The following is a 27,269-nucleotide window of genomic DNA, read 5'->3' as shown; positions in this document are numbered from 1 at the left end:
AGCTCTACGGATGGTGCAAAATCCTTTCTTTTTGGCTTTCATTTTGTTTTGTTTCTAGAAGCAGCAGTTACGTGCTGTTCAGACTGGTGTTAAAAACATTCGGTTTCTGAGCCTACCTAGTTGGCGGGCCATAAATGAGAGAAGGGCATAGAAACATTAGAAAATGTCATCTCAAACCAATTGATAAAGAGCTGCTAGATAAGCTATTGTCTCTTCCTGTTCCTTCCCTCTGGCCTTCCATGGCCTCCAGATTCTCAGCCTTCTCTAAAGCCCCATTCAGAGACGGTGGGGCAGGCCTTGGCTAGAACCTGTTTTCGTTTAGTTCTCGGGAATCCACCTGGTAACTGCCGACAGGAGGGGATACAGAGCTGGGAAACTCTGGGGTAAGAGGGAGGAGCGTTCGTGGGGCAGCTTAAAGAGCCCAGAAGAATAAAATCCACATGGTCTTTTCTTCTCCCCTTCCCCTGCCTTCCAGGTCCGTGTACGAGGATCTCGTGGCCAGAGGGGTCATCATACCTGCTCAGGAGGTGCCGCCTCCGACGGTGCCCATGGACTACTCTTGGGCCAGGGTAGGTGCCACGTGTGTCCCTGACTGTGTGGGCAAGGTGCACTGGAGCTTGTGAGGTGGCCCCTTTTGACCAGCAGGTGAAACAAATGCAGGGCCCAGGAGGGCAAGGGGCGGCGTGTATCCCCCACAGCTGTGTGGCCTGACCTGGGAACGGGGGCTGGGGACAGACGATGTCCTCTAGAGCTGTTTGCACCTGCTAAGAGATTTCAGGCTACTTGTCTAAGGCGGGGGCATAGGTAAAGAGCAAATTTTCTTATATACAAGAACTCTTAGAAATCAATTTTTAAAAAAAAATAATTTACAAATTATTTACTTATTTTGGCTGCGTTGGGTCTTCGTTGCTGCACGCGGGCTTTCTCTAATTGCGGCGAGCGGGGGCTACTCTTCGTTGCAGTGCGCGAGCTTCTCATTGCGGTGGCTTCTCTTGTGGAGCACAGGCTCTAGGCGCACGGGCTTCAGTAGTTGTGGCACACGGGCTCAGTGGTTGTGGCTCGCGGGCTCTAGAGCGCAGGCTCAGTAGCTGTGGCACACGGGCTTACTTGCTCTGCAGCATGTGGGATCTTCCTGGACCTGGGATGGAACCCGTGTCCCCTGCACTGACAGGTGGATTCTTAACCACTGTGCCACCAGGGAAGTCCCTAGAAAATCAATTTTTAAAAGACCAGTACCCATTAGAAAAATGGATAGGAGATGTCCTTTCAACATAAAGAGATGCTCAACTTCACTCTATAAAAAAACCAAAGTAGAAGCTGTGACACCAATTTTGCTCTACAGGTCAGCAAAGAGAAAAAAAAAAAACAGTTCTCTGATACGTTGTTTGTATGGGCGTGAGGAGGCTGCTACATTCATTCATTGGTGGCGAGAGTGGAATTGACACAGCCTTTGTGAAAGGCAGTTGGGTAATGTCAATCCAATTTAACAGCACTCCTACCTTATGGCCCGGCTGTTCCAAGTCTGGAAAGCTCCTTCAAGGAAATGCTTGCGTACACACACTTGTTCAAGAATATTTTTCTAGTTGATGGTCATCAGTGGAGGAATGGCCAACCTGTAGGATTGTCATACGAGGGGATACTCTACAGTAGTTAAAAGGAATGAACTAGATCTACATATGTGCTGACATGTGCAGAGCTCAGATTCATTGAGTGACCAGCACATTATAGGACAGTATTTATATTATGATTATGAAAAATGTAGGCACGCAGAACACCGTTGTCTCTTCTCCACGTGTCTATGCGTGTAAATAAAAGTGGAGAAAGAAAGGTCCAGAAAGATGTCCACTAAACTAAGAAACACGAAGGCAGAAAACCAAGATGGGGTGGAGGTCAAAGGCAACATGATTTTAGCTGTTCTAGTGTGGATCTTTAAAAAGGAGGATGTATTCATGTTGCTTCTATTAAAACATAACTTAAAAGCATTTCTTAAGTTCACAAGGGATAATTGAAGAAATGGGCTTGGACAGAGTTAGCTGATGCTACCCCTGTTGTGCCCCAACTCTGGAAACGGAGGATTCAGGAGCTCAGTCCCCTCCCCCAGGGAAAGGACGTGTTGAGGGGATTCCCCATTTTCCCAGCCATGCTCCTCATTGTTTTGCTGGGGGACTGGTAGCTGTGTGTAGAGTATTTTAAAAATTGTCCCTTGGGATTCATTCTTCCATTTCTTAGCCAGGCGACTTGGGGCTGGTTACTCTGTTTGTGAGGTTAAAATGAACCCCTGGATTTCAACAGCTTAGCGAACTGCCTGGGCCCGCAAACGCTTGGTAAAGACCAGCAACAGTGCCCAGGCTGAGTGGGTGCCATGGCGTGACTGCTTCTGTTTTCTATGCCCCACATGATCTAATAAAAGGGCTTTTGCGTTTCCTTCTTGGGAGGACTTTGAGAGCCGTTGCTTGGCCGCCAGAATTTGAGACCTGCCTGGGACACTGGTTCTGGGCACAGACAGTGGGGCTGTTGTGGGAAAATCTCTGTGGTCACCACAGCCCTGCTTGCCTCTGCCCCCATCTCTGCTCAGGAGCTGGGCTTGATCCGCAAACCTGCCTCGTTCATGACCAGCATCTGTGATGAGCGAGGACAGGAGCTCATCTACGCGGGCATGCCCATCACTGAGGTCTTCAAGGAGGAGATGGGCATCGGCGGGGTCCTCGGCCTCCTCTGGTTCCAGAAAAGGTGAGGCGTGGAGGGCAGAAGATGGCAGGGCCCCGTGACTCAGAGTTAATTTTCTTCCCCTGACAAGGGAGTGGGAGTGGGCAGCCTTGGGGACCATGTCCAGGTCCACTCTTTATGGCCACAGATCAATTGAAAGGTCAGAGAAAAGAGATAAAGGCTGTTCCTAGGTCTTCCAAGGACAGAAAGGCCAGCCTTAACCAAGAGAAGTAGAAAGCAATGACCTCATCAGGGATCTTGGATCAGCCCCTTTCCCATGGGAACTTTTGAAGAAACGGGCCAGAGTTGAATGCAGGCCTCTTTGAGAGAAAGGTAGGGGTTAGCAAAGGAGGTCTAGAGGCGTCCAGTAGCTTAAGGAGTGCAGGCCTGCTGGAGTTGCTGAACCGGCACAGTTAAAGTACCTTGTATTGTGTCCTGTGTAAATTTGTGTCTCATCAGCCTGCATGGAGAGAAAAATTGGTTTTCTCTGCAGCTCCCAAGCTTAGCCCTCCCCTGGGACTGACAGTTGGGCAGGGAGGCCGATGAATACATGTTCACAGAGCCCTGGCTTGGAGTGGCTCTGGGCAGAAAGCCAGGTGGAAGTCTTGGTTTGTGTCCTGCCCTCACCTGAAGAGAGACGGGTCTCGGTCCTGCTTTGGACCCTTCCTGGGCAAAGTTCAAGGGTTATAACACCCGAGCAGGTTTTACTGTGTGTGCTCTTACGTCCCCACGGCTCCAGACTTTGGTTTTTGTTTGTTTTTTTGTTTTTTGGGATGTTTTTTTGGCTGCACCGCTCAGCATGTGAGATCTTGTTTTTTGGGGGGTTTTTTGACTGCGCCGCACGGCTTGCGGGATCTTAGTTCCCCGACCAGGGATCGAACCCGTGCCCTCGGCAGTGAAAGCGTGGAGTCCTAACCACTGGACCGCCGGGGAAGTCCCCAGACTGCATTCTTAATAATCAGCTGGGAGGTTGATCGCTGTGCGCTGTGGAAGGGACAGGGGTCGCACCTCCTCTCTGTCTGGCACGTGGACAGTAGGAACCACAGAAACGTCGCATCCTGTCACAGCAACTCAGGCTGAAAACTGCCTAAAGAAGAGATTTCAAACCCTGCTTGCTGACCTCAGTTCTAAAAGCAGTATTTGACCTGGGCAGCATCCAGAGCCACTCAGGAATCAGAGGGTGCTGCCCTGGAGTTGTAAGATAGTATTAGGCCTGGATTGGGAGGTTGCTGCCTTCCTTGAGTTTGAGTGACTTGTTCAAGGAGACGGGAGCCAGGAGCACCGTGGCCTTGTCAGCGTATCTCCCGTTCAGCCTCTTGCCTTTGTTCCAGCTCTCCTGTCCTCTCCCCTTTACTCCTTTACGCCCCGCTGCAGGTTGCCCAAGTACTCCTGCCAGTTCATTGAGATGTGCCTGATGGTGACGGCTGATCACGGGCCAGCCGTCTCTGGGGCTCACAACACCATCATCTGTGCTCGGGCCGGGAAGGACCTGGTTTCCAGCCTCACCTCGGGACTGCTCACCATCGTGAGTACCGTCATCCTGGGAGGTGAACAGCAGGGACACCAGGCCTTAGCATCATGCCGCTTGGCTGCAGCGGGGTCGTAGAGAGAGCCGTGGAGTGTGACACCCCGTGCTGGGGGCTGTTCGGGGCATGCCGGATTGGCCTGCGAAGCTGAAGGGCACTCCGACAGCTTGAGGCGACATGGGCTGGCTTCTCCTATAGGGCGACCGGTTTGGGGGTGCCCTTGATGCAGCAGCCAAGATGTTCAGCAAGGCCTTTGACAGTGGCATCATCCCCATGGAGTTTGTGAACAAGATGAAGAAGGAAGGAAAACTCATCATGGGCATTGGTCACCGAGTGAAATCGGTAAGTTGTCGCCCTCGAGGCATTGGATCTACAGGGTGGGTGAGGATGAGAGAGCGCTGATCTAGTTGGGCACAGCCGGGCTCTCGGCTCCCAACATGAAAAGCTTTGTTGACAGATGCCAGCACTGAGGCAGCTGGTTTTTTTGTTTGTTTGTTTGTTTTGTGGTACGCGGGCCTCTCACTGCTGTGGCCTCTCCAGTTGTGGAGCACAGGCTCCGGACGCGCAGGCTCAGCGGCCATGGCTCACGGGCCCAGCCGCTCCGCGGCATGTGGGATCTTCCCGGACCGGGGCACGAACCCGTGTCCCCTGCATCGGCAGGCGGACTCTCAACGACTGCGCCACCAGGGAAGCCCAAGGCAGCTGTTTTTTCCATTATAATACAGACTGCCCTTAAACAGTTTTTACTGTGTTCAGTTGTGGTGTGAAAATACGATGAGCTGGAAACTTGGTAACTTTAGCTTCCCAGGTGAACCTTAATAGGAGAAAGGACTAAGGTCAGGGTTAAGGGGACATATTGGTCACCTTAGGCTACATAATGTTGCAGGTTGCGGTAACAAACAACTCCGGAAATCTCAGTGGCTCACAGCAGCAAAGGGTTGTTTCTCACTCATCCTCCATCCACTGTGGGTTGGCTACGGCGACGGCTCTGTCATCTCCACTGAAGGAGCAGCCGCTATCCAGGAGGTGCTGGTCTCATGTCAGAAGGAAAACAGCTATGGCAGAACCACCAGAAAGCTCTTGAAGCTTCTGCTTGGATGTTGCACAGCCCCTTTTTTTTCACTGACATTTCATCGGCCAAAGCAAGTCAGTGTGGTTAAGCCTGACACCACTGGGGCAGGAAGAGTAATAAAATCAGGGCCAGCCCGATTGGGAGAGGCCAGCGTGACTATTCTAAGTAATTAAGAGAGTCTCTCATAGGGCAGGTAGTCCTCTGTGTGTCCTGTGTGAGCTGTGTTTAGAAATCAAAGGCAACGAGAGAAGGGGAGCTGCTCGGGGTCCTTGGCTCCGTAGCTCCAGAACCCTCACTCTGCTGCTCTGAGCGGGCTGTATGACTCACATTAATACAAGAGGGTCATGCATGTGATCCAGGCATCCCCATGCTGGGCCAGCTCAGGGTAGATCCAGAGGCAGCTGGATGGCAAAGACTGAACCAGGGACAGTGGTTCCTTCTGAGGGATGTTGCATCTGGGCTCACAGAACTTGGCTCAGCCATCGCCACCTCCCAGGCAGACGGCACACACACAGCACAGGGCATCTTCCCCAGCTAGCGGCAGGCCTGTGCTGCCAGCGCCGTCCTTCCTGGGCTCCATCCTGACCTTGCGTGTCTTGGCCAAGGGAGGAGATCCCTGTGGTATCGGGACTTGGCGGGCGCCTAACCTGTCTCACTAACCCCCACCCCCACCCCCAACAGGTGATTGCTTAGTGTGGGTCTCTGAACAGAAGGTTCATCTCCATTCATCTCAGGTCCAGACGTTTTCCTGGAATTTCAGGGATGCTTTGCTGCTCCACTGCCAACACGTGCTTGCTTAGTTAAAAACCTAGAACTTGGTTACAGCTTGACTACGTTGCCGAGCTGGTGGGCAGTGTGGCTAGCGGCTAGAACCTCAGACTTCCCATTGAGGGTAGGCGCCCCAGCCCTGCTGCCTGACCCTATGGCTGACTTACCCAACATCGCCACATCTCAGGTGGTTTTGAGGCTCAAATAAGATATGAGAGGATGTCAGAAAACCTTAAGCCCCACAGCAGTGTCGTGATCTGTGCTACATGGAATCATACATGTGGATCAAGTCCCTGAAACACACCTCCTGGATATGACACGTACAGTTGTGTCCACCTGTGTGAGACACAAGCATGAACATATCTTTTTTTTTACCCCCCTTTGGCCGTGCCACACAGCATGCAGAATCTTAGTTCCCCAACCAGGGATCCAGGCCCCAGCAATGAAAGCGCAGAGTACTAACCACTGGACCACCAGGGTATTCCCAGGAACGTGTCTTTTAACAGCAGTGTTAGAGTGGGTTCCTCTGTAACTTTGGGTCACTTCCTAGATAAACAACCCAGACATGCGCGTGCAGATCCTCAAAGATTACGTCAGACAGCACTTCCCTGCCACACCCCTGCTTGACTACGCCCTGGAAGTAGAGAAGATTACCACCTCGAAGGTAAAAAAGAAAATGTCCCTAATGCCCGAATCAGAGTTTTGGCTGAATTTCTTGGGGAAAATGAGAGCCAGGTTACATTTTGACTGTGCAGCTAAAATTGAACCTGGTTTTCTGGAAACTTTTGTTTCTGTTGCTTAACTAAGTTCAACAGGCGTACTAAGTGTCAACGAGGGGTTGGGTCCTTTGCTAGACATTGGGAATTAAGTAAGACACTGTCTCTCCTCATCAACTGGGATGTTTTGGCGGGAGCCTTTTAAATGGCGGTCAGGAATTCGTAGTAATAGTTGTCATGGTAATAGTGGAACATTACGAGGAACAAAAATGAGTAATAATGATAAATACTTGGAATTTTTTTTTGCCTTCCCAGAAACCAAACCTTATCCTGAATGTAGACGGTTTAATTGGAGTTGCCTTTGTAGACATGCTCAGAAACTGTGGGTCCTTCACTCGGTGAGCTTGCAGCTATTTTCTTCTTCCTGATGCCTACTGATTTTTCTTGTTTCCTCCCAACTCTAAAAGCAATGCATGCTCATTAGAGAGGATTTAGAAAATATGGAGAGGCATAAAGAAGAAAAAAAGTGCCTCTACACCTACCATCCAGAACATCCCTTTTTTCTACTTTGAGTTCAAAGAGAGCTAGCTTCTCATTCCTGGGCAGAAATTGTCCTTTCTTTGGGGAGGAGGGCAGTCATGTGAGCCATTGTACAACTACAAGCGGACTGTGTGTTGCAGGGAGGAAGCTGATGAATATATTGACATTGGAGCCCTCAATGGCATCTTTGTGCTGGGAAGGAGTATGGGCTTCATTGGTGAGTTGGCAGTAAGAGTTCTGTGTGTTTGTTTTTGTGTTTTTTGTTTCTGTTTCTGTTTTTGTTTGTTTTACCCCATGGTTCAGGTATACCGCTTAACCTATGTGGCCAGTTTCTGTGAGAGGGATGACACGTTGTCTTAATCATTGTTCCTAATCCTTCCTTCCTTAAACTTCTGCCTTATCTTTACCTTTGTTCCTTTGTTCTTGGAAATGAGTTTGATTGCTAGCCCAGGAAAACAGAATGAAGTCCAATAGTTCCCTTTTACCAAGGCTGGCATCTGCCTGTGGGGTGGATCGGGATGTCCTTCCCCGTTTTTTTTGTGTTAGTTAAGATTTCCCTTCCTTATCTCCTCCCCCTCACCAGAATCTTAAAAACTCACCAACTCTTAACAAAGAGATGCGTTTGCTTCATGTTAGGACACTATCTTGATCAGAAGAGGCTGAAGCAGGGGCTGTACCGTCACCCATGGGACGATATCTCCTACGTTCTTCCGGAACACATGAGCATGTAATGGAGCCAGGAGCCCTGCCACAGTAAAGTGAAGACGAGAACGCCTCCCCCCACCCCCGGGAAACAGCCACAGACAGCTGGCACTGGAGCTTGCTTAAAGGGTGGGCCTGGAATGTAAACGGCCACCAGTGTACAGGCACCGAAGACCAACACCCACAGGCTAACACTGTTCAGTCTACACAAAGAAGCTTAATATTTTTTTTATAAGCATAGAAATAAGAACCCAGCCAATACTTGTAACATTTGCTTTGCTACCTGCTGTATTTATTATATGGAAGCATCTAAGCACTGTCAGGATAGTGTTTTTCCTCATTGTAGGGTGTTACAATGTTGCTTTCTTTTTTCCATTAGTTAAAAAAATGTTTTCCCCTTGAAGGAAGGGAATGACACTTTTAAGACCTCAAGATACTCTCCACTTAAAGGACCCCTAATATGTTGTTTTTCCTTTTCGCCCTCCTCATATAACCTGAAGAGCATTGTATTAATCTGATTGTTTTTTTTTTTAGGATCTTTTCGTGTGTTGTGTGTTAAGAGTTTGTTTGGTATCCCCCTGAAATGTTCCATGTTGCAGACCAGTGTCGGGGGGACAGGACCATTGCATCCTTAGCCATTGTTACAGAATATGTGGAGCAGTAATTTAAAATGTAAAGTCGTAACATACATATGTTTAAAATGGAAGCGCAAAGCAAAAAGCTGTGAAATGTCTTGTGTCTTAACATTCTCTGTATTTATGCAACTGCCTTGTCTGTTATCGACTTGTCCTCAGTTTGCATCTGTAATCCACAAAGATTCTGGGCAGCTGCCACCTCAGTCTCTCCTCTGTATTATCATAGCTTGGTTTAAATAAACTATATAGTAACAATGAAAACATACTGCTATCTCATGTCATCCATTTCCTTTCATCTGCATTCCTTTGAAGTGTACTTTCTAATAGTTTTACTACATGTAGTTTTAAAAATGTTCATCCATCTCTTAAAAAAAAAAAGAATCAAAATACTATCTTCAAAAAACCCCCACTATCTTCTCCCGTGAATCTGTACGTTCCATTTCTCAGTGAATGGGAACCAAAGCTTTACATAGATACTCAAGCCAAAAGCCTGCCTTCACTTCTCTGGTTGCCAAGTCCTGTCGATTTACCCCTCTGATCTACCCATATCTGGTCTGATAACTTAGTGCCCTTAGTTCCACTTTTGTCCCCTTACAGTCCATTCTCCACACAGCCACCAGCGACATTTTAAAACAGGCATCTGATTGAGCCACTCCCTTGCTTAAAGCCCCAAAGTGGCTTTTATTTATCTTTTTAACAAGTATGTATGGAACAGTAACTGTGGACCAAGCACTATGTAAAACACCTGACAAGCATCTCATTTAATCCTCACAGCGATCTTCCAATCTAGATAGTATCCCATTTTTTAGATAAATTAGTTCGGAGATAATAAGTAACTTGCTCACCCGCATCCACTTAACTGGGGCTCAGTCTCGAGTCTTTTTTTTCTTTTTCAATTTTTACTCCAAGGCCATTCTAAACTTTTAAATAAAAATCCAGCGTTGCCACCCAAGACAACACTGGGTGAGGGTCTAAGGGGACTTTTGTTTTACAAAACGATCACGAAGAGCACGCTGCTCTCTAAGGGGATGGAAACAGCCATCCTCCCAAGGGCGTGTGGATGGGCGGCCCCCGGGGAGACAGTCATAACTGGGGAGCAGTACGTTTGCACCTTACCTGAGGGGGACGCGTTAGGGCGGGTGGGGGGCGCATGCGCAGACCCAGCGGCGGCCGGCTCCGCCCCGCGCCCACTATTTATTCCCAGAATCCCTCTGTGTCGCACCAGGACTGCCGGATCCTTCGGGGACTGCGGGGTCGGGGGCGGCGGCGTCAAGATGGCGGCGGCGGCGGTGGCGGCAGCAGCAGCGGCGGCTGCGGCTGCATCTCTGCAGGTGCTAGAGATGGAGAGCATGGAGACGGCCGCCGCCGGCTCGGCGGGGCTGGCCGCCGAAGTCAGAGGCAGCGGCACGGTGGACTTCGGGCCTGGGCCTGGCTTGTCTGCAATGGAGGCGAGCGGGGGCGACCCGGGCCCGGAGGCCGAGGATTTCGAGTGCAGCTCTCACTGCTCGGAGCTGTCATGGAGGCAGAACGAGCAGCGGCGCCAGGGCCTCTTCTGCGACATTACCTTGTGCTTCGGCGGTGCGGGAGGCCGCGAGTTCCGGGCCCATCGCTCGGTGCTGGCCGCCGCCACCGAGTACTTCACGCCCCTGCTCTCGGGCCAGTTCTCCGAGTCCCGCTCGGGCCGGGTGGAGATGCGCAAGTGGAGCTCCGAGCCCGGGCCCGAACCCGACACGGTGGAAGCTGTTATCGAATACATGTACACCGGGCGCATCCGCGTCAGCACGGGCAGTGTGCACGAGGTGCTGGAGTTGGCCGACAGGTAGGTGGCGAAGGCGGGATGTGCAGGGCGGGCGTGGGGATGCTCGCCGACCGAGGGCCGCATCCAGGGAGGGCGCAGGAGAAGGCGGGGAGGGCAGTGTCCAGGGTGGGCTCGAGTGAGCCCTGACGAAGTGCATTCGTTTGATACTTATTGAGCGCCTGCTGTGTGCTGTGGGGCCGCCCCTGCGCTGGGTGCTGAGGTTGCAGCCTGCCAGTCCGGCGAGGGCACCCTGTCAGACTCCAGGTGAAGGGACAAAGGCAATGAAGAAGAAGGTCCGCGTGTAATAAGTACTGTGTTGACATTTAAAAAGGATGAAAGGGGGCTTCCCTGGTGGCGCAGTGGTTGGGAGTCCGCCTGCCGATGCAGGGGACACGGGTTCGTGCCCCGGTCCGGGAAGATCCCACATGCCGCGGAGCGGCTGGGCCCGTGAGCCATGGCCGCTGAGCCTGCGTGTCCGGAGCCTGTGCTCCGCAACGGGAGAGGCCACAACAGTGAGAGGCCCGCGTACCGCAAAAAAAATAAATAAATAAAAATAAAATAAAAAGGATGAAAGGATAGTGATTGCGTAGAGAAAAGACCTTTCTGAGGAGGTGACATTTAAACAGACCTTTAAACGGCAACGGAGTACTGGCCATGCAAACATGGGGAATGACCATTTCTGGCAGATAGCGCAAAGGCCCTTGGGCGGGATCTCATTTGGCTTAGAGAAGAAGTAAAAAAGGAAAACTCAGTGATCTAGTGGGTGAAGGGGAGAAGGGTGTGTGAAATGCGTTGGAAAAAGGAGTTTGGATTTTACTGGGTGATGGGAAGCTGGCTAAAGAAATGATCTGATTTAAATATTTTTAAAGATGATTCTGCTGCTGGGGAAGATGGATTGTAGGGGGCCCAGATGGATGTTCCAGAGACTAGGTAGGAGGCAGGTGAATGCAGTTTGGAGATGGGGCGGAGTCTTTTGGGGCAGTATTATGTTACACATTCGTTATTTGAACAAATACCTATTGAGTACCTATTATGCACCAGTTCAGACACTGGGTTCTAAGCTGCTGGGAATTCAGCAGTGAACAAAACAGACGAAAGTCCCTTTCCACATTGCACTTACATTGGTAGATGGACAATAAACAAAACAGCATGTTAGGTGATTGCTAGAGCTGTTTTGAAAAATGAAGGATGGTGGGGCATATAGAAAGTGCTGGTGTAAAGGAGCTGTTTTTACAATTGGATGGATAGAGAAATCCTTGTGAAGAAGACATTTTGCAAAGAACCGAAGGAAGTGAGGTTAAGGGTGTTTCAGGTTGGGGACACAGGTGCTTGTCCTGAGATGGTGCTTGTCTGGGTGTTAGAGAATAGCAGGAGGCCAGTGTGGCTGAATCAAAGGGATGCAGGGTGAGAGGAGTAGGAGAGGCCTGAAGGTGGTAATGGGGATGGATCCGGATCCCACAGGGCCTTGTCAGCCTGTGGAAGGACTTGGACTCTTACTCTGAATGACATGGGAAGGTTTGGGCTAGAGGAATGATGCAGTCTGCTTTGGAGAATGCTGCTGTGTTGAGAAAAAGGATGAGGTGGTAGGGAAGGGGCTGCAAGGGCAGAAGCAGAGAGACTAGTTTAGGAGGTTGTGGCAATGGTGGTGGAGGTTTGGATTGAGGAGGGAGAAGGAAGAGTGATGAGAAATTCTTTGATTCTAGACATATTTTGAAGGCAGAGGAGATGAATTTGCTGGTGGATTTGATGTGGGGGGTTAGGGAAAAGACTGCTAGTTTTTTGACCCACTGGAAAGATGGAGTTCGTTCATTATTTATTAAGATGTGGAAGACTGCAGGAAAGTGTTTGGGAGGAAAATCAGGAGTTTGGTTTTTGGTCCAGGAAATGTCTAGTAGGCAGTTGTATAGAAGAGCACTGGGAGCTACGGACTGGAAGGAAATTAGCACATAGGTGGTAATTAAAGCCTCGGGACTGGATGAAATTACTTAGGAAGAGAGTCTAGATAGAAAAGAGAAACAGCGGGACTGAGCCCTGGGGTTCTCCAGAATGGTAAAGGGGAACCAGCAGAGGAGACTGATCCCATGGAAGCCTAAAGTGTGTCAAGGAGGGAGTAGCCGATCATGTCAGCTCTGTCAACTGTAAGTGATCATTGGATTTGGTGATAATAGAGGTCCCTGATGGCACTGACAAGAGCCATTTAAGTCTGACTGTCAAGAGGCTCAGAGAAATGATACACATGGACATGTGTGGAGAGAAGTCCAGGAAGGTCTTCCCCCCCACCCCCAAGATAGGAGATAGTGGAGCGTGTTTGTGTGCTGATGGAAAATGAATCTGTGGAAGAGGAGAAATTGATGTTATAGGACCAAAGTCCTTGAAACCAAGAAGGGGATAGAATCCATATTAAAAGTGGAGAAGTTGGACTGGGAAGGCAGAGTATAGCGTACAGCTGTTAGGCAGACAGATTGGATAGTGGGAGAGAATTCCCCGGCAGTCCAGTGGTTAGGACTAGGTGCTCTCACTGCCGGGGCCCGGGTTCAATCCCTGGTCGGGGAACTAAGATCCCACAAGCTGCGAGGTGTGGCCAAAAAAAAAAAAAAGGTAGTGGGAAAATGAAGTTTTTGCCTGGCTGCTTCTGTTTTCTCAAAGCATGAGACTGGGTCATCTATATGAGGATGGGGTTGGGTGGGTGGATGTAGGTCTGAGAGAAGAGAGGGAGGTTTGTTGAATGCAGATGGATAGAGAAGGGTCATTGCACTCATTCAAGCCACGTTTGCTTCTGTCCTGTGAGCTTGTGTTCTTTCAGATTTACTGCTGCTTTACTGGAGAATTGGGGTGAGGAGAGGAGAGAACACCCCAGACAGCTGACTTAAAACTTTAACTTCTCTCCATATTTCAGTTGCTGAGCAGCTGCCTTGTGTTTGGCACTAAGCGTCCTGCAACCATCACATCCAATCTCACCCATCAGCTCTGAGGCAGGATTCCTTTACTACCGCCCCACCTCCCCCCATATACTCTTTCTGTTGATCATACCTACCTCGCAGGCACTTACAACCTGAAGAGATAGTAGGAAGTGCCCAGCATGATGCCTGTCACATGGCACATGCCCAGTATACAGTAGCTATTATTTTCCTAGAGCAGTGTTTCCAAATACCTGTCCAAGGGGATACGTGTCGGCTTACCTGGAGTGCCTGCCAAAAATCAGAAGTAGGGGGTGGGGCAGCCCAGGAGTGAGTGACCCTGGTACCGACATGTTTGAGAGCCACTAGAGCTCTTACCGCTCAACCTTGTCTTTGTTTTATGTCTGAGATGGTGTGTTCTCTGGAGAGGGTGAAGGGAGCCTGTCTTGAGATTCATCTTCATATTGCAGTCAGTTATTAAGTACAATAATCACAATAGCAAATGGTTACTGAAGTGAGAGAGGCCTGGACTGATGAAGTCATTCCTTTTTTTTTTTTCTTTTTTGGCCGTGCCAAGCGGCCTGTGGGATCTTGGTTCCCCAACCGGGGATGGAACCCGCGCCCCCTGCAGTGGAAGCACGGAGTCTCAACCACTGGACCCCAGGGAAGTCCCGATGAAGTCGTTCTTACATTATTTAATGTTCTCAGTCCTGGGGACTTACTCTTTAGCAGTGGTCTCAAATTGGCCACCCTTGGGGCTGAATTCTGCCAGATTAATTTATGTGAGCAAACAACATCTAGTCAGCTACATGCCAAACTACTTTCTTTACTTTTGTAACGTGGACCATCCTACACGTTTTCTGTTGTTGTTTTAGTTCCTGGCTTCTTCAGATGTTTTCGTTTGCCTTGCCTCACCTGCTTTAATGAGAACCCAGCTCAGGACAAACCCCTGAGCACCACCCCCGCCCCCACCCCTGGGCTACTCAAGGAGAAAGCTCTGGTGAAGAGAAGATTAAAACCTCTGACACAAAGCCTGCACCGCCATTCCCTCTGAGAGCTGACCAAACAGCCTCCCAGGAGTCACAGTTCCTGTACCATGTAGCTGATGCTAAAGAAATTCTCTTCACTGAGACCCAGCCTCATCTAAGAAGAGGCTGGTTGCTGGCAAAGGACTAGGGCGGGATGGCAGAGACAAGTTTGGATAGGGATTTGCCTTTGCCAAGGGCAAGTTAAAGTGGAAATAAAGTATGGGACTGTTGTACTTTATTGAAGGATATGTTCTGAAACACCTTACATAATCAAAAATTCTGTGTGTGTGTGTATTATACATACTTTGTGTAATATATAATACATATAAACTATCTAATGGTAATAATTTAAAATATATGAAGATGATTTTTATATATGCTTTTAAACCTACTTTTCAGCACAATCCTTTTTAATTTGGGAGGCTATGCTTTTTTCAGGTGTTGTGCATGAAGTGAGATGAAGCTTACATTTCAGTTTATAATTCAGATGCTCTCGAAAGTACAGCCACATAAAATATGCACATTTGAAAATTCTTTCTCTTTTTCTTGATTTTAGGTTCCTATTAATTCGTTTAAAAGAATTTTGTGGAGAATTTCTCAAGAAAAAACTTCATCTGTCTAATTGTGTGGCCATTCATAGTTTAGCTCACATGTATACTCTAAGCCAACTTGCTCTGAAAGCTGCGGATATGATACGGAGAAACTTCCACAAAGTAATTCAGGATGAGGAATTTTATACTTTACCTTTCCACCTCATTCGAGACTGGCTGTCAGACTTGGAGATTACAGTTGATTCTGAAGAGGTTCTATTTGAAACAGTTTTGAAATGGGTTCAGAGAAATGCTGAAGAGAGAGAGAGATACTTTGAAGAACTCTTTAAATTGCTCAGATTGTCCCAGATGAAACCTACTTACCTTACTCGTCATGTCAAACCAGAGAGGCTGGTGGCCAATAATGAAGTTTGTGTCAAGTTAGTGGCCGATGCAGTGGAGAGGCATGCTCTTAGAGCCGAGAATATACAGTCTGGCACGTTCCAGCATCCTGCTTCTCATGTCTCATTATTACCTCGCTATGGGCAGAACATGGACGTGATCATGGTTATTGGAGGCGTGTCAGAAGGAGGGGACTATTTAAGTGAATGTGTGGGATATTTTGTCGATGAGGACAGATGGGTAAACCTACCCCATATTCATAATCACCTTGATGGACATGCTGTTGCAGTAACAGAATCCTACGTGTATGTTGCTGGGTCAATGGAACCAGGGTTTGCTAAAACTGTGGAAAGGTATAACCCAAACTTGAATACCTGGGAACACGTTTGTAGTCTGATGACAAGGAAGCATTCTTTTGGACTAACAGAAGTCAAAGGGAAGCTATACAGCATTGGAGGACATGGCAACTTCAGTCCTGGTTTTAAAGATGTGACTGTTTATAATCCCGAGCTTGATAAATGGCACAACTTGGAATCAGCACCAAAGATTCTTCGAGATGTTAAAGCACTAGCCATTGAAGACCGGTTTGTGTACATCGCTGCCCGCACTCCTGTGGACCGGGACACTGAAGATGGATTAAAGGCTGTCATCACTTGTTATGATACGGAGACTCGACAGTGGCAAGATGTGGAATCTTTGCCACTTATTGACAATTACTGCTTTTTCCAAATGTCTGTGGTCAATTCAAACTTTTATCAGACAGCCTCATGCTGTCCCAAGAGTTATTCTTTAGAAAATGAAGAGGCAGTAAGAAAAATTGCCAGCCAGGTTTCCGATGAGATCCTTGAAAGCTTACCTCCAGAAGTCCTAAGCATCGAAGGAGCGGCCATTTGCTATTACAAAGATGACGTTTTCATTATTGGAGGCTGGAAAAACAGTGATGATATTGACAAACAGTATCGGAAAGAAGCTTACCGATATTGTGCCGAGAGAAAGAGGTGGATGCTTCTTCCTCCCATGCCACAGCCTCGTTGTAGAGCCACTGCCTGCCATGTGAGAATCCCATACCGGTACTTGCATGGCACTCAGAGATATCCTATGCCTCAGAACTTAATGTGGCAGAAGGACCGGATCAGACAGATGCAAGAAATACATCGACACGCCCTAAACATGCGACGAGTGCCAAGCTCTCAGATAGAATGCTAGGTTCTCTGATATGCGCAGCTCAAAACAGTTATACCTGTTCATGAGGCTGAAGATACGCAGACTGTTACTTGAAAAAGTATGTCAATAACTTATTTTCTACATGAACTGATTATCGCCCCATATAAAGGAAATATAGTCAAAAACTGAAGAATGGGAAGATCAATTCAATACATGGTAATTTTTGTTAGTTTGCAGTCTTTATCCATCTTTGGTTTGTGTGTGTATTAGCTGAATAAGATCTTACTAAAGATAAGTGGAAAAACCAGGTGTGGTTACTTGACTGTTTGTCTGCCAGCAAGTTTTAACTCCTTTGTCTTAGGGTCTTATGTTTTGAACATGCTTTAAGCACCAGTTATATTTGCACATTTACTTTGATAATCTTTTTCATTCTTTTCCCGAATGGTTGGTTTTGACAAGATCAGAATTTATGCATTGAGCCGTCATCTACAGGAGGTATGTGCAATAGTGAGATTGAAATTTGAAGGAAAAAGCACAATATTTCAGCAAGGTGATTTCAGAATGTTTGCATTGATACTTTTTTATATTTGTTTATCTACAAAAGCTGTCTTGTTTATTTCTAGAAGAGATGATTGATAAGAAATTTGTGATTGGCTCATGCATTTTTTGAGTATTTTTCATTTCTTTAGCAGCTTCAAGTCATCACTCTGAGACAGTGGTAGTTGGCAAGAGTACTGATCTTTAGCTGACTGATTGAATACAGAGGAAGTTATATCTGTGAAATTTATTTCTCTAAGAAGAAATGTATTATTAGTCTAGAGTAAGAAATCAAAGGCACCGAAAAATTTAAAAACGCTTTTTTCGGGAGTTGCAGGCTTATTTGAAGATAAATTAATGAGTGTAAATAATGCCAAGGACAATCGACACAATGCCTTCAATTTTAAATTTTGCTGTGATGCATATTGTATGGAATCCTTACCATTCCTTTCTAAAAGAAACTTTTTTCAAAATGGGAAGGCAGTAACAATTTAGAGAAATGTTGCTGAAGAGAAGCCTTATTATTTCTCAGCCTGGATTATTACAATGTTTTATCCAGTTGCCCTAGACTTTCATTGGAACTTTGCCTGAGCCTAGAACACTACATTTGGGCGCATAATTATGGCTCTTAAAAATTTATCACTGTGGTTATCTTTTATTTATTTTTATGCATTCTTCTGATATTCTTATCTGCGCCCAGGCTTTATGCAAATTAGCACTTAGGTTGACTTTTAGCACTCAGTTAACATAAGGGACTCCTGCTCTAACGGTTTGAAGTGTGGGTCCAGTATACTTTTCTTGTTTCTTTCAGAATGTCTCTACCTTCTTAGACATTCTGGAATACCATTCTAGAAGGTGAATTCCAAGTACAGTGATTTTTTTTTTTTTCCCCTAGTCCATTATAGTTAATCTTATTAGTTGGATCAAACATCAAAAGGAAAAAAAGCACAACCAGGAATTTTGGCTCTCAGTGTGCTGTGAGACTATTGATGTTTAGCCCTTAGACTCTATACTAAGAACTTAACTGAAATTTCTGAATTGGTATCCCTGCCTAGGACAAAGTTTTTCAATAATGTGTTGGAAATCTGCTTTAAAACCATTTAATTTAGGCTGGGGTAGGGATGGGAGACTGCAAGTCTAGCGGCCATGGCTCACGGGCACAGCCGCTCCGCGGCATGTGGGACCTTCCCGGACCGGGGCACGAACCCGTGTCCCCTGCATCGGCAGGCGGACCCTCAACCACTGCGCCACCAGGGAAGCCCTGCAAGTCTATTTCTATATGAGGATATATTATCCTACCCCACCTCTACTGGTTTCTTAATTTCCATTTATTTGTAGTTATTTTAATAAAAGCTATTTGGATTCTGAGAAGTGCTAAGTAGTTGTGAGAGGTCTATGCAAGTAAGACAGAAAAGCTCATTGAATGAAGTTCTCATTTCTCTCTGATAGACTGTGCTAGCAAACTGCCTTTTCTTGGTGCTGTTGAAATAATTTAGTAGCTCACTAAGGTGCCAGTTTCTCTCCAGAAGGGTGTAAGGTTTTTGATTGCCTTTTTTTTTTTTTTTTTTTTTTGTCTCAGAGTTGTCTTCTGAGACAGTCATTACCAAGTTATTTGTAGGGTTATCTTTTTTTCACATGATGTGGCGGAAGTCATAACTCATAAGATTTAGGTATAATCTGGTTTTGAAAACGTGATTGAAACTGTTGTTTTTTAACTCGGCAGGCAGCCTAGGCCTTGGCTGGAAAGAGAGGGTAAGTCCTTCCTTCCTTGCATGATGATGTGTGCAGGGTTCCTGACTACTGAATTCCTAATTTTCATATTTGAATTCACATGTGTGATTTCACATCAGTAACTTGTGTTTCTGAAATATCCTAACTAACTTGTTAATAAGGAAAGAAACCAGATTTGCTTAAATCTGTTCAAGGCTGACATTCTGAAATTCTAAACTGGAAATAACTTCCTACAGTATTTGGAAAGGTTCTGATTATGGTGACCAGCCTAAAATGGCTCTCTGGGAAAGAAATTTCCTTTTCGATGAAAACTTAAAGATGGTGTTTGATAACTTAAGAAGTTAAAAATACAGCTTTAAAAAGACAGCTTAATATGTATTCAAGCAAACCTTTTTTGCTTTTGTTTTTGTTTTGTAGAAGGAAAAGAGAGGAATTGATTATACCAAAAAGTAATAACTCTATGAGTGAGGCTGCTTAGATCTTAGAATGGATATCCTTTAACTATACCTACCCCACCACGGTTTAAAAAAAAAAAAATCAGTGTATATATTGAGAATGTCAGTCATGAGCTTAGTGTTTAAGTAATACATCTCACTTGCAGTTGTTTGCATGATGTCTTGTGTATCTTGATACCCAACTTTGCTTTTGCTGTGCCAACTCAAAACTACTTTGCTAAAAAAAAAAAAAAAAAAAAAACCCTCAAAATTCATTGACATCAGTTTTGTCTTGATTACTTGATTTTGTATTGTATTTCTGGGACCAAAAAAATTTTGAAATCTTTTTTTATGTAGGACAGAAGTTTGAAGAGATAGAAAGATAGTGTTTATGGCAGATTTCTGTTCTTCTGTATATTAAACTCCTCAGGCTGCTGGTAAGGCAGTTTCTAGGGCACACTTTTTTTCCGTCTTTATGTTTCTTGCTAGTGTAGACGTGGTATGTGTAAATACTTCATTCTCTGCTTCATAATTCTAATATGAACACTATACTATTGGTAGACACATAAGCTGAATTGTATATTTTAGTTACTTGGCCTAATCGAGCATAACCAAAGGGAGGTTTTTTTGTACTTGCCTCAAACTAAGTGTATCGGCCACATTTCACATCTTTTCCAAATATGTAGAATTGTGAAGCAAGTTCTCTGCCTACACTAGAAACATAGGGTGTGTATAGGTTGTCATTTAAGTGTAGAATATTTGGAGAAACAATTCAGTCTCTCCTTTTTTTAAACTGTTAAACATTCTGTCACAGTTCATCACTCCAGTTTGTTACTTTCTTGAGAATAGTCCATTTTTGTTTTTGTTATAATGCTTACTATTATAATATGTTTTGGTCATTGGAAACAAAACAGCTCATAGTCGTGATGTAATACAATAACATAATCGTCATTTTGCTTCAAGGAATTTAATTAGATAGCCAAATAACCACTCTTTGTTGATTACCTTCGTAGGGCTTTTGTCTTACTCTCCATGACCATTACTGGAAATGTCTGACAGTGAAGCACATACAATAGAGCACTTGTTAACTTAATCCTCCTGCATAATGCACTCCTGAAAAGTAGTGCTTGCTACATGGTTGAAGATCTTATGATCCATGTGCTGGGGTTCTTTGAGTTATTTGTAAAATAAATATTTAGTTCCAGTTGATATAGTGAGTTTTCTGGGCTGACAGTATCAAGCCCCTATCTACTGCAAGTATAATCTTGACTGCCCCCCCCTTAAGTCAGAGGAGATGTAGAATTTAGGACACTTTGAGACATTACATTGTAAAATAGCTTGTTTTATGTTCCTAAAGCTATCTTGTTCTGTGTTATAGCTACTAATCATCTCAATGTAAGTTTTAAATAAATGTATTTCTTTAGAGCTGATTTGCACTGTGATTTTTCCTTCTTAACTCTGCACCATTGAATATAATTGCTTTCTTCCTCCCCTCTTATTCCCTTCAGTCATGCAACCCTTGGCTCCCTTAAGTTGGACATTTTCCAATACTCTTACAAGTTTAAACACTGCATTTATTTAAAAGAAAGAATTCTTATTGCTTGCTTAGACTTTTTATTAGCTAAGTGAAGAGGCTCATACAGGTAGGGTACTTGTCGAGGCGGAATGCCTTACTTCGTCACGCAGTGCTGATCCTGTGAAGTTGCCTCGTCTAGCTGCGTATTCCTCAACATTGGCCAGCCCTGGTACCACACAGCAGCTCAGAGCACTGCGGTATATACTCATGTCATGAGCATCATACCACTCTTCGGTCTTTTCATCATAGCACTCAACATTAAAGGTGGTGGTAAAGCCATTAAAGCCACCCGCCACAAACAAGAGGTCGTCTACCACCCCGATACCAAAATTGCTACGAGGAGTAAACATGGTGGGGATTGTGCGCCAGATGTTAGCCGCTGGGCTGTAGACTTCTGCACTCCTAAGTCGATTAGCTCCATCAAAGCCGCCTACCTGTGGACAGCAGAGGAAACACAGCTGGCTGTTAACCATCGCTTCTGTTGGCTGAGGATGCCCTCTTCGGGGCTTGGCGGGGCACCAGTCATTTCATACCTCCCTCTTCCACTATCTTCCATGGAAAGAAGCTTTCAGATTCTTCCCAGTGGTAGTGTAAACCTATTTGCTAATAGGAAATCTAGGGCTATAATTTTTGTTGTACAAAAGGAACTCACCGCATATACGTGTTCTCCATAAGCAATTACGCCTATTCCACTCCTCCTGCTTCTCATGGGTGCTATGACTGTCCACTGATTACTCTCAGCGTTGTACACTTCTGCCGTTGACAGGCATTCATTTCCGTTAAACCCGCCACATATGTAGACCTGTGTGAAGAGAGTTCCAAGATTATTAAAACTGGGGAGTAGAAAGAAAGGGTGTGTATATGGTGGTGGCTGGGGGCAGGGGACACTTCTGATGCCAGTCTTCAGTCTGAGTTTCTTTTTTCCACATGTGCATGCATCGCTTTTTAATAAGTAAAATCAGAAAAGATAGTCATTTGATGAAGGAGTTAGTATTTGCAAAGTGAATACTGCCAATACTGCCACTTCTGTTTTCCATCCATTATTTCCAGGCCTGTTTGCTTTCACATCTCCTAACCCCAGCTTCCCCCGGGGTCTTACCTTTCCATGGAGTGTTGTGGCACTCGCATCACTCCTCTGTTCATGCATGGGGGCAATGAGTGTCCATTGGTTGGTCTCTGGCTCATAACGTTCAGCAGTGTTGAGACGCACATAGCCATCAAATCCTCCCATGGCATAAATAAAATTACCGAGGACTGTCACGCTGACATAGCAACGCTTGGAGTGCATCGGGGATACCTGGTGCCATGTTTTCTTGACTGGGTTAAAACGCTTGACACTATTGAAATAGTCTATACTATCGAACCCCCCAATGATATAAACATAGCCTTTCAAATAAGCTGTCCCGTGGTAGGCACGAGGACTCTCTTCCTCACAAGTGACATTCAGCCATCTGTCTGCCCGAGCATCATATGCCTCAATGGTATTGGTGGGGCTCCCACCACTCCAGCCACCAATTGCAAATAGGATGGCGTAGGGCAGGCGGGGCCTGGTGAGTGGGTTGGTGAAGTCAGAATTAGAAGATCCGTTCATGTTTAGGTCATACATGGCCTTCAGTGCATTAATGATGACTGGCTTGCATTCCTCGCTGTCTTTGACATAGTCATTCATCTTAACATTGGTCATGAAGTATTCAGCATGCATTAGACCCAGGCGAACCTAAGAAGGAAATAGAGAAAGTCATTCAGATGAGGTATGGTGTCTGGAAAACCCACGTCCTTAAGCCCGCAGTTTTACAGTCTCCTCTGAACGCAGTAGGACCATGTTTTGTTTTGTTTTTGTAATTTACAGCTCACAGTTTAAATATTTGTGTTTTGGAGGTGGTATACATTGGATGCTGAGAATGAGCGAGATAGAAGCCACCTCAAATGGTCACAGAGCTAGTCCATTCCTTGGCCCCTGGACAGGACTATTAGACCAGAAAAAGCTGTGGTCATTGTTCAGTAATTGGATATCTATGTCTCTATATGTAAAATAACATGAATTAGCACCAAATGGCTACAATTGAGTGCAATACTCATGATCTGGTTTCTTGTCCAACTCCTGTTTTGGTTGGTTGGGGAAACTCACAGAAGGAAAGGGGTGAGAGGAGGACCCTTTAGAATTCTTTTGAAGGCCTGCCCTCTCCTTCCCCCACTACCAGGGAGGATCTTGGTCAAAGAATATAACTGGAGCAGAAGGAACTAGCAATGTCAAGGGCAAAGAAAATTGCAAAATTCCAGAGAATAGCAGGGGATGCCTTCTGTAGATGTACATATGTAAGTATATGTAAGTATAACTACAGCCTCGGAATCTGTCAAACATCTGAGTATGGCTCTTGGGACAATCCCTCTGGGATAAATGAATCAAAAGTGAGCAATTAAGGGAATTCTCTGGCAGTCCAGTGGTTAGGACTCCGAGCTTCCACTGCAGGGGCATGGGTTCGATCCCCGGTTGTGGAACTAAGATCCCACAAACCATGTGGCACAGGCAAAAAAAAAAAAAGCAGTTAAGCATCCCACAAAAGAATAACTAAACGACCTTGGGAAGCAAGACTGAAATATGCTGCTTCCTATTTTGGGGGTCATAAGAAGTCCATTTTACAATGGCCTCAAATACAGCATCTTCTTGTTTGACGTTGAGCTCATCTTTCTCAATGATATCCTTAAGTTCAGTGACTGAGAGCTCTAAAAACTCTTCTGAGACTTTCACCATCTCCTCAAAGTTGTGCAGTATGAACGTGTAGGTCTTCCGCCGCAGCTCAGGGCAGTAGATGTAGTCTGTGAACTTGCAGATGCCGATACAATTATCCAAACACAGCTCCGACTCGAGGAACTCACAGCAAGCCCTGACAATACCCATGATGTTAAATTGGTCTGCAGCAACCAGCAGGTTCTCCATGTTGTCTGGTGTGATGGGGACGGTCCGGGTGTACGCATATTCGATAATTAGCTTCATCATGTCGGGGGTAATGCCAGGGATGTTGTATACCTTCTTTTCAATGTTGTTCCAGCCACTTGTAAACAAAGCTCTGGAAGAAAGAAAGAAACTAGCAGTCACTGAAATATTTCTCTCTAGTTTGCCATGTTCCCTACCCCCGCCACCTTCTCTTGTTGTGGAAAATCTGGACATTTTCCAAATAGTGTGCACGATCAGTGAATTGGAAATAAATTGGCGTGAGGAAGCGGGGGAAGGAGGGTAGGTTTTATACAGTGGTCAAGAGAACCTTTCCAAGAACTTTGACTTTGGTCACTTTTATTCCTATCTTCATGATAAGTAGGCCTTTTCCCATTTGGTGGATGGAGAAACTGGTATCTACAGCTGGGAGTAAGACCCAGGTCTTTTTCTGTCTCAGCCCATTGCCCACCAAATTCTATCTTAATTAAGGAAATTAAACTTGAGCAAATACGCTTTTAAAACAAGTATTATTGGGCTTCCCTGGTGGCTCAGTGGTTGAGAGTCCGCCTGCCGATTGGGGGGACACGGGTTCGTGCCCCGGTCTGGGAAGATCCCACATGCCGCCGAGCGGCTGGGCCCGTGAGCCATGGCCACTGAGCCTGCGCGTCCGGAGCCTGTGCTCCGCAACGGGAGAGGCCGCACCAGTGAGAGGCCCGCGTACCGCAAAAAAACAAAACAAAAAAAACCAAGTATTGTTCAATCAACACATATCCAGAATCTGATCGCTTCTCACCTCTCTCATTGCTACCTTCTTGGTGTGAGCCACCACCAGCTCTTGCCTAGATTATTGGAAGTAAACCTCCCAACTGATCTCTCTGCTTCTGCTTTTGACACCTCCAGAGTTTATAGTCTTATCCCAGACACCAGCATGATCCTTATGAGTTTATGCTCCTCTTCCGCTCAGAACCTTCCACTGACTTCCCTTGTTACTCAGAGTAAAATACAAAGTCCTTACCAGGGACTACAAAAGACCTCTGAGATCTGGACCATGAATACCTCTCTAACCATATTTCCTCTCACCTTCCTCCTCACCTTGCTCCAGCCCTGCTGGCCTTGCTTTCCTTGAATACACCAGAGATGCTTCCATCTGTGCACTTTGCTTTGTACTCTGCCTGGAAGGCTCCCCCAAGATCTCCGTTATTTCCCAAGACCGCAGCCCCTTGAAGTCTTTGCTCAAATGTCACTTTGTCAGCAAAGTGATAATCCTATTTAAAATTACCACTGACCACTCTCTGTCTTCCTTTTTTTCCCTAGCACTTATGACCTAATATGTATTCTATTTATTAAATGCCTGTTCCCCCTACTGGAAGGTAAACTTTACGAGAACAGGAATGTTTATACATTGTTTTATTTCCAGTACCTGTCACAAAATAGGCACTCAATAAATACTTATTGAATGAGTAAAATGACTACTATTCCACAACAACTTATTGGGTCCCTACTATGTAGCTAGGTACTTCTCTAGGTGTTGCAGAGGACAGAAGTCCCTGCCCTAATATATTTTTCCTTCCTTTCTCTAGGAAGTTTAAGGGAATGTGGGCTCAGAGGTCAAATTCTCTAGAGAAGAGGTCTGAAAACCTACAGCCTCTCGGCCAAATTCAGGCCAACTCTTGTTTTTGTACTGCACGTGAGCTAAGAATATTTTTTACATTTTTAAATGGGGAAAAAATTCTTTTCTTTCCTTTTGGGGGAAAAATATTTTGTGACACCTGGAAATTAAATTCAAATTTCGGTATCCATAAATAATTTTATTGGAACACAGCCATGCCCTTTCATTTAGTATTGTCTATGGCTGCTTTCCTACTAAAAGCAGAGTGGAGTAGTTGTGACAGAGACTGTATGGCCTGCAAAGCTTAAAATAGTCACTATTTGGTCTTTTTGTATACCCTGCTCTAGGTCTAGATGAGTGAGAATTTTTAGCAACGGGTGGCACGCACTTATCATATCTTCATTGGAACCGAGTACTCAAATATTTTCAGCTCATGAACAAAATAGGTCTTTTACTTCCTGGGTTCCAATAGTTTTGGCTCAAACTCCTTTTTTCTTCTGAAAAATATTTCCTTGGTTCTTTCCCCTCATCCCCCTTCCCACCCTCTCAGTCCTTGTTAATTTGTCACCCACTATTTGAGATAGTCTCAGATAGGGGCTTAAGGGGTGGCTGAAGTGGCACTGTCATCTAGGTTTAAGTAGGAAACCCACTACAGGTGTCCAACCTTCCCAAAGGTTGGTTTGGGTGAAAATCAAAGAAAAAAAGCATCTGGCCCACCAATAGTTGGTTGAAATCTAGTTGAAAATGAGACAGAAGAGGCTCTGCCCCTAGCTGTGCCTCTTCAGAAGACAAAGGAGCCAGTCTACAGGAGCCCAGGGCTTTGACAGTGTCCCTAAACTTAAGATAATGGGCTGGGAGATATGAAATGAACCAAAATGTCTCAGAATGAGCCCCATTCCCCCTTTTGGCTTAGTCCAGCAACCCTGTTATACCTGAAGTAGGAACTGCAGCTACAGAGGATGTTCTTGTGGGCATTGAACTCAAAACCATTGACCTTGATGACCACGTCGCAGAGCTTGCCCTCTAGCCTAAGCTCGTTGAAGATCTCGCAGGTCATCGCACTCATCTTCCTCTCCATGTGAGGCTGGTGGAAACCTGTGGAGGCCGCCGCGCTCTCCAACTCCATGGCACCCTGGGACAAGTGGAGCCAGGCTGCTTTCCTAGGGTGTCGGGGAGGATTGTAGGGGCCCTTCAGCCAGCTGTCACTCCTTCTTCCTACTACACCTTTCACATAGGGCCCAGCAGGCAGCCCAAGTTCCAGAATCCTGGGCCCGCTGTGACATCACTCTCAGGATTGTGATCTCAGGCTCTGGAACTCTCTCCTGTCCCTGTCCTCATTCCTCCCCGCCGCCCACCTCCCCCATGGCATCACTCAGGCTGAAGACCACCCCACATCTTCCGCAACCAACCAGGAGCAGGACGTGACCACTAACATCACATAAGACTTTTGATTCACTTTAGCTCCTGCTGCCCACTGCCGGTGCTCAGTTTGGCGTCTCTGTAGCAACCATCTACCTTCTTCCGCAGCTTGGCCCTTGGCTCCCGAGACACGGAGTTCAAGGAAACCGAGTCAGAGGAGGCAGAAGGGAGAAGTAAAGCTGATGGGTTTTCATTCTGGCCCAGATGTCCAGGGCCCTCCTGCCCTCTGGACTGAGTCACTCATCTTCTGTGATGAGGAGCGAGGCCCGTGAAGGAAGCAACTTCTGGATCTTCAACAGAACTCACTTATGGCTCCTTCACACCCCCTCCCATCTGCGGCCTTTTGGTCATGCAAACCTTAAGCCTGGAAACGTCCATTCCGGTTAGGGTTTTTGTTCTAAAAAGACTGGCACCCACCCACGTAACCCCAGCCTCTTGGGACACTCCCCGTTCTCCCCCCCACCCCCCGCCCCGGACCCGTTCCCCATCCCCGCACCTCACCCCCACCCCGCCCCGCGGAAGCGACGCCTGCGCAGTCGGGCCG

The 27,269-nt window shown here is 46.3% G+C and overlaps 3 protein-coding genes across 6 annotated transcripts in view; 2 read left to right on the top strand and 1 right to left on the bottom strand.

Moving 5' to 3' along the window:
- The window catches only part of ACLY (ATP citrate lyase), a 42,279-nt gene extending 33,353 nt beyond the window's left edge, over positions 1–8,926 (top strand). For 2 of the 4 annotated variants that reach the window (XM_022557706.2, XM_022557704.2), the window contains 8 exons: positions 476–569; positions 2,576–2,730; positions 4,081–4,231; positions 4,431–4,574; positions 6,623–6,736; positions 7,104–7,186; positions 7,469–7,545; positions 7,965–8,926. In XM_022557706.2, coding sequence (XP_022413414.1) covers positions 476–569; positions 2,576–2,730; positions 4,081–4,231; positions 4,431–4,574; positions 6,623–6,736; positions 7,104–7,186; positions 7,469–7,545; positions 7,965–8,059 — 913 coding nt within the window. In that variant the 3' untranslated portion in view covers positions 8,060–8,926. Of the gene's footprint in view, positions 1–475; positions 570–2,575; positions 2,731–4,080; positions 4,232–4,430; positions 4,575–6,622; positions 6,737–7,103; positions 7,187–7,468; positions 7,546–7,911 lie in introns of all 4 variants that reach the window. The other 2 variants (XM_022557707.3, XM_089901259.1) reach the window with 2 other exon arrangements.
- A 998-nt stretch (positions 8,927–9,924) lies between these two features.
- KLHL11 (kelch like family member 11) lies at positions 9,925–19,450 on the top strand. Its single transcript, XM_022558009.3, has 2 exons — positions 9,925–10,484; positions 14,945–19,450. The coding sequence occupies exons 1-2, from the start codon at positions 9,940–9,942 to the stop codon at positions 16,524–16,526; spliced, it is 2,127 nt and encodes a 708-aa protein (XP_022413717.2). The 5' UTR covers positions 9,925–9,939; the 3' UTR covers positions 16,527–19,450.
- Positions 18,789–27,220, bottom strand: KLHL10 (kelch like family member 10). The gene is made up of 5 exons (XM_089901267.1): positions 26,239–27,220; positions 23,341–23,848; positions 21,862–22,479; positions 21,415–21,564; positions 18,789–21,196 (listed from the first exon to the last, which is right to left on the bottom strand). The coding sequence occupies exons 1-5, from the start codon at positions 26,430–26,432 to the stop codon at positions 20,822–20,824; spliced, it is 1,845 nt and encodes a 614-aa protein (XP_089757393.1). The 5' UTR covers positions 26,433–27,220; the 3' UTR covers positions 18,789–20,821.
- Between the last annotated feature and the right edge of the window lie 49 nt (positions 27,221–27,269).

Source organism: Delphinapterus leucas, chromosome 19 (genome assembly GCF_059928025.1).
Source record: "Delphinapterus leucas isolate spDelLeu-1000000601 "Yukka" chromosome 19, BTC_Dleu_Yukka2, whole genome shotgun sequence".
Taxonomy (NCBI): Eukaryota; Metazoa; Chordata; class Mammalia; order Artiodactyla; family Monodontidae; genus Delphinapterus; species Delphinapterus leucas.
This window is presented reverse-complemented; position numbering and strand designations above follow the sequence as displayed.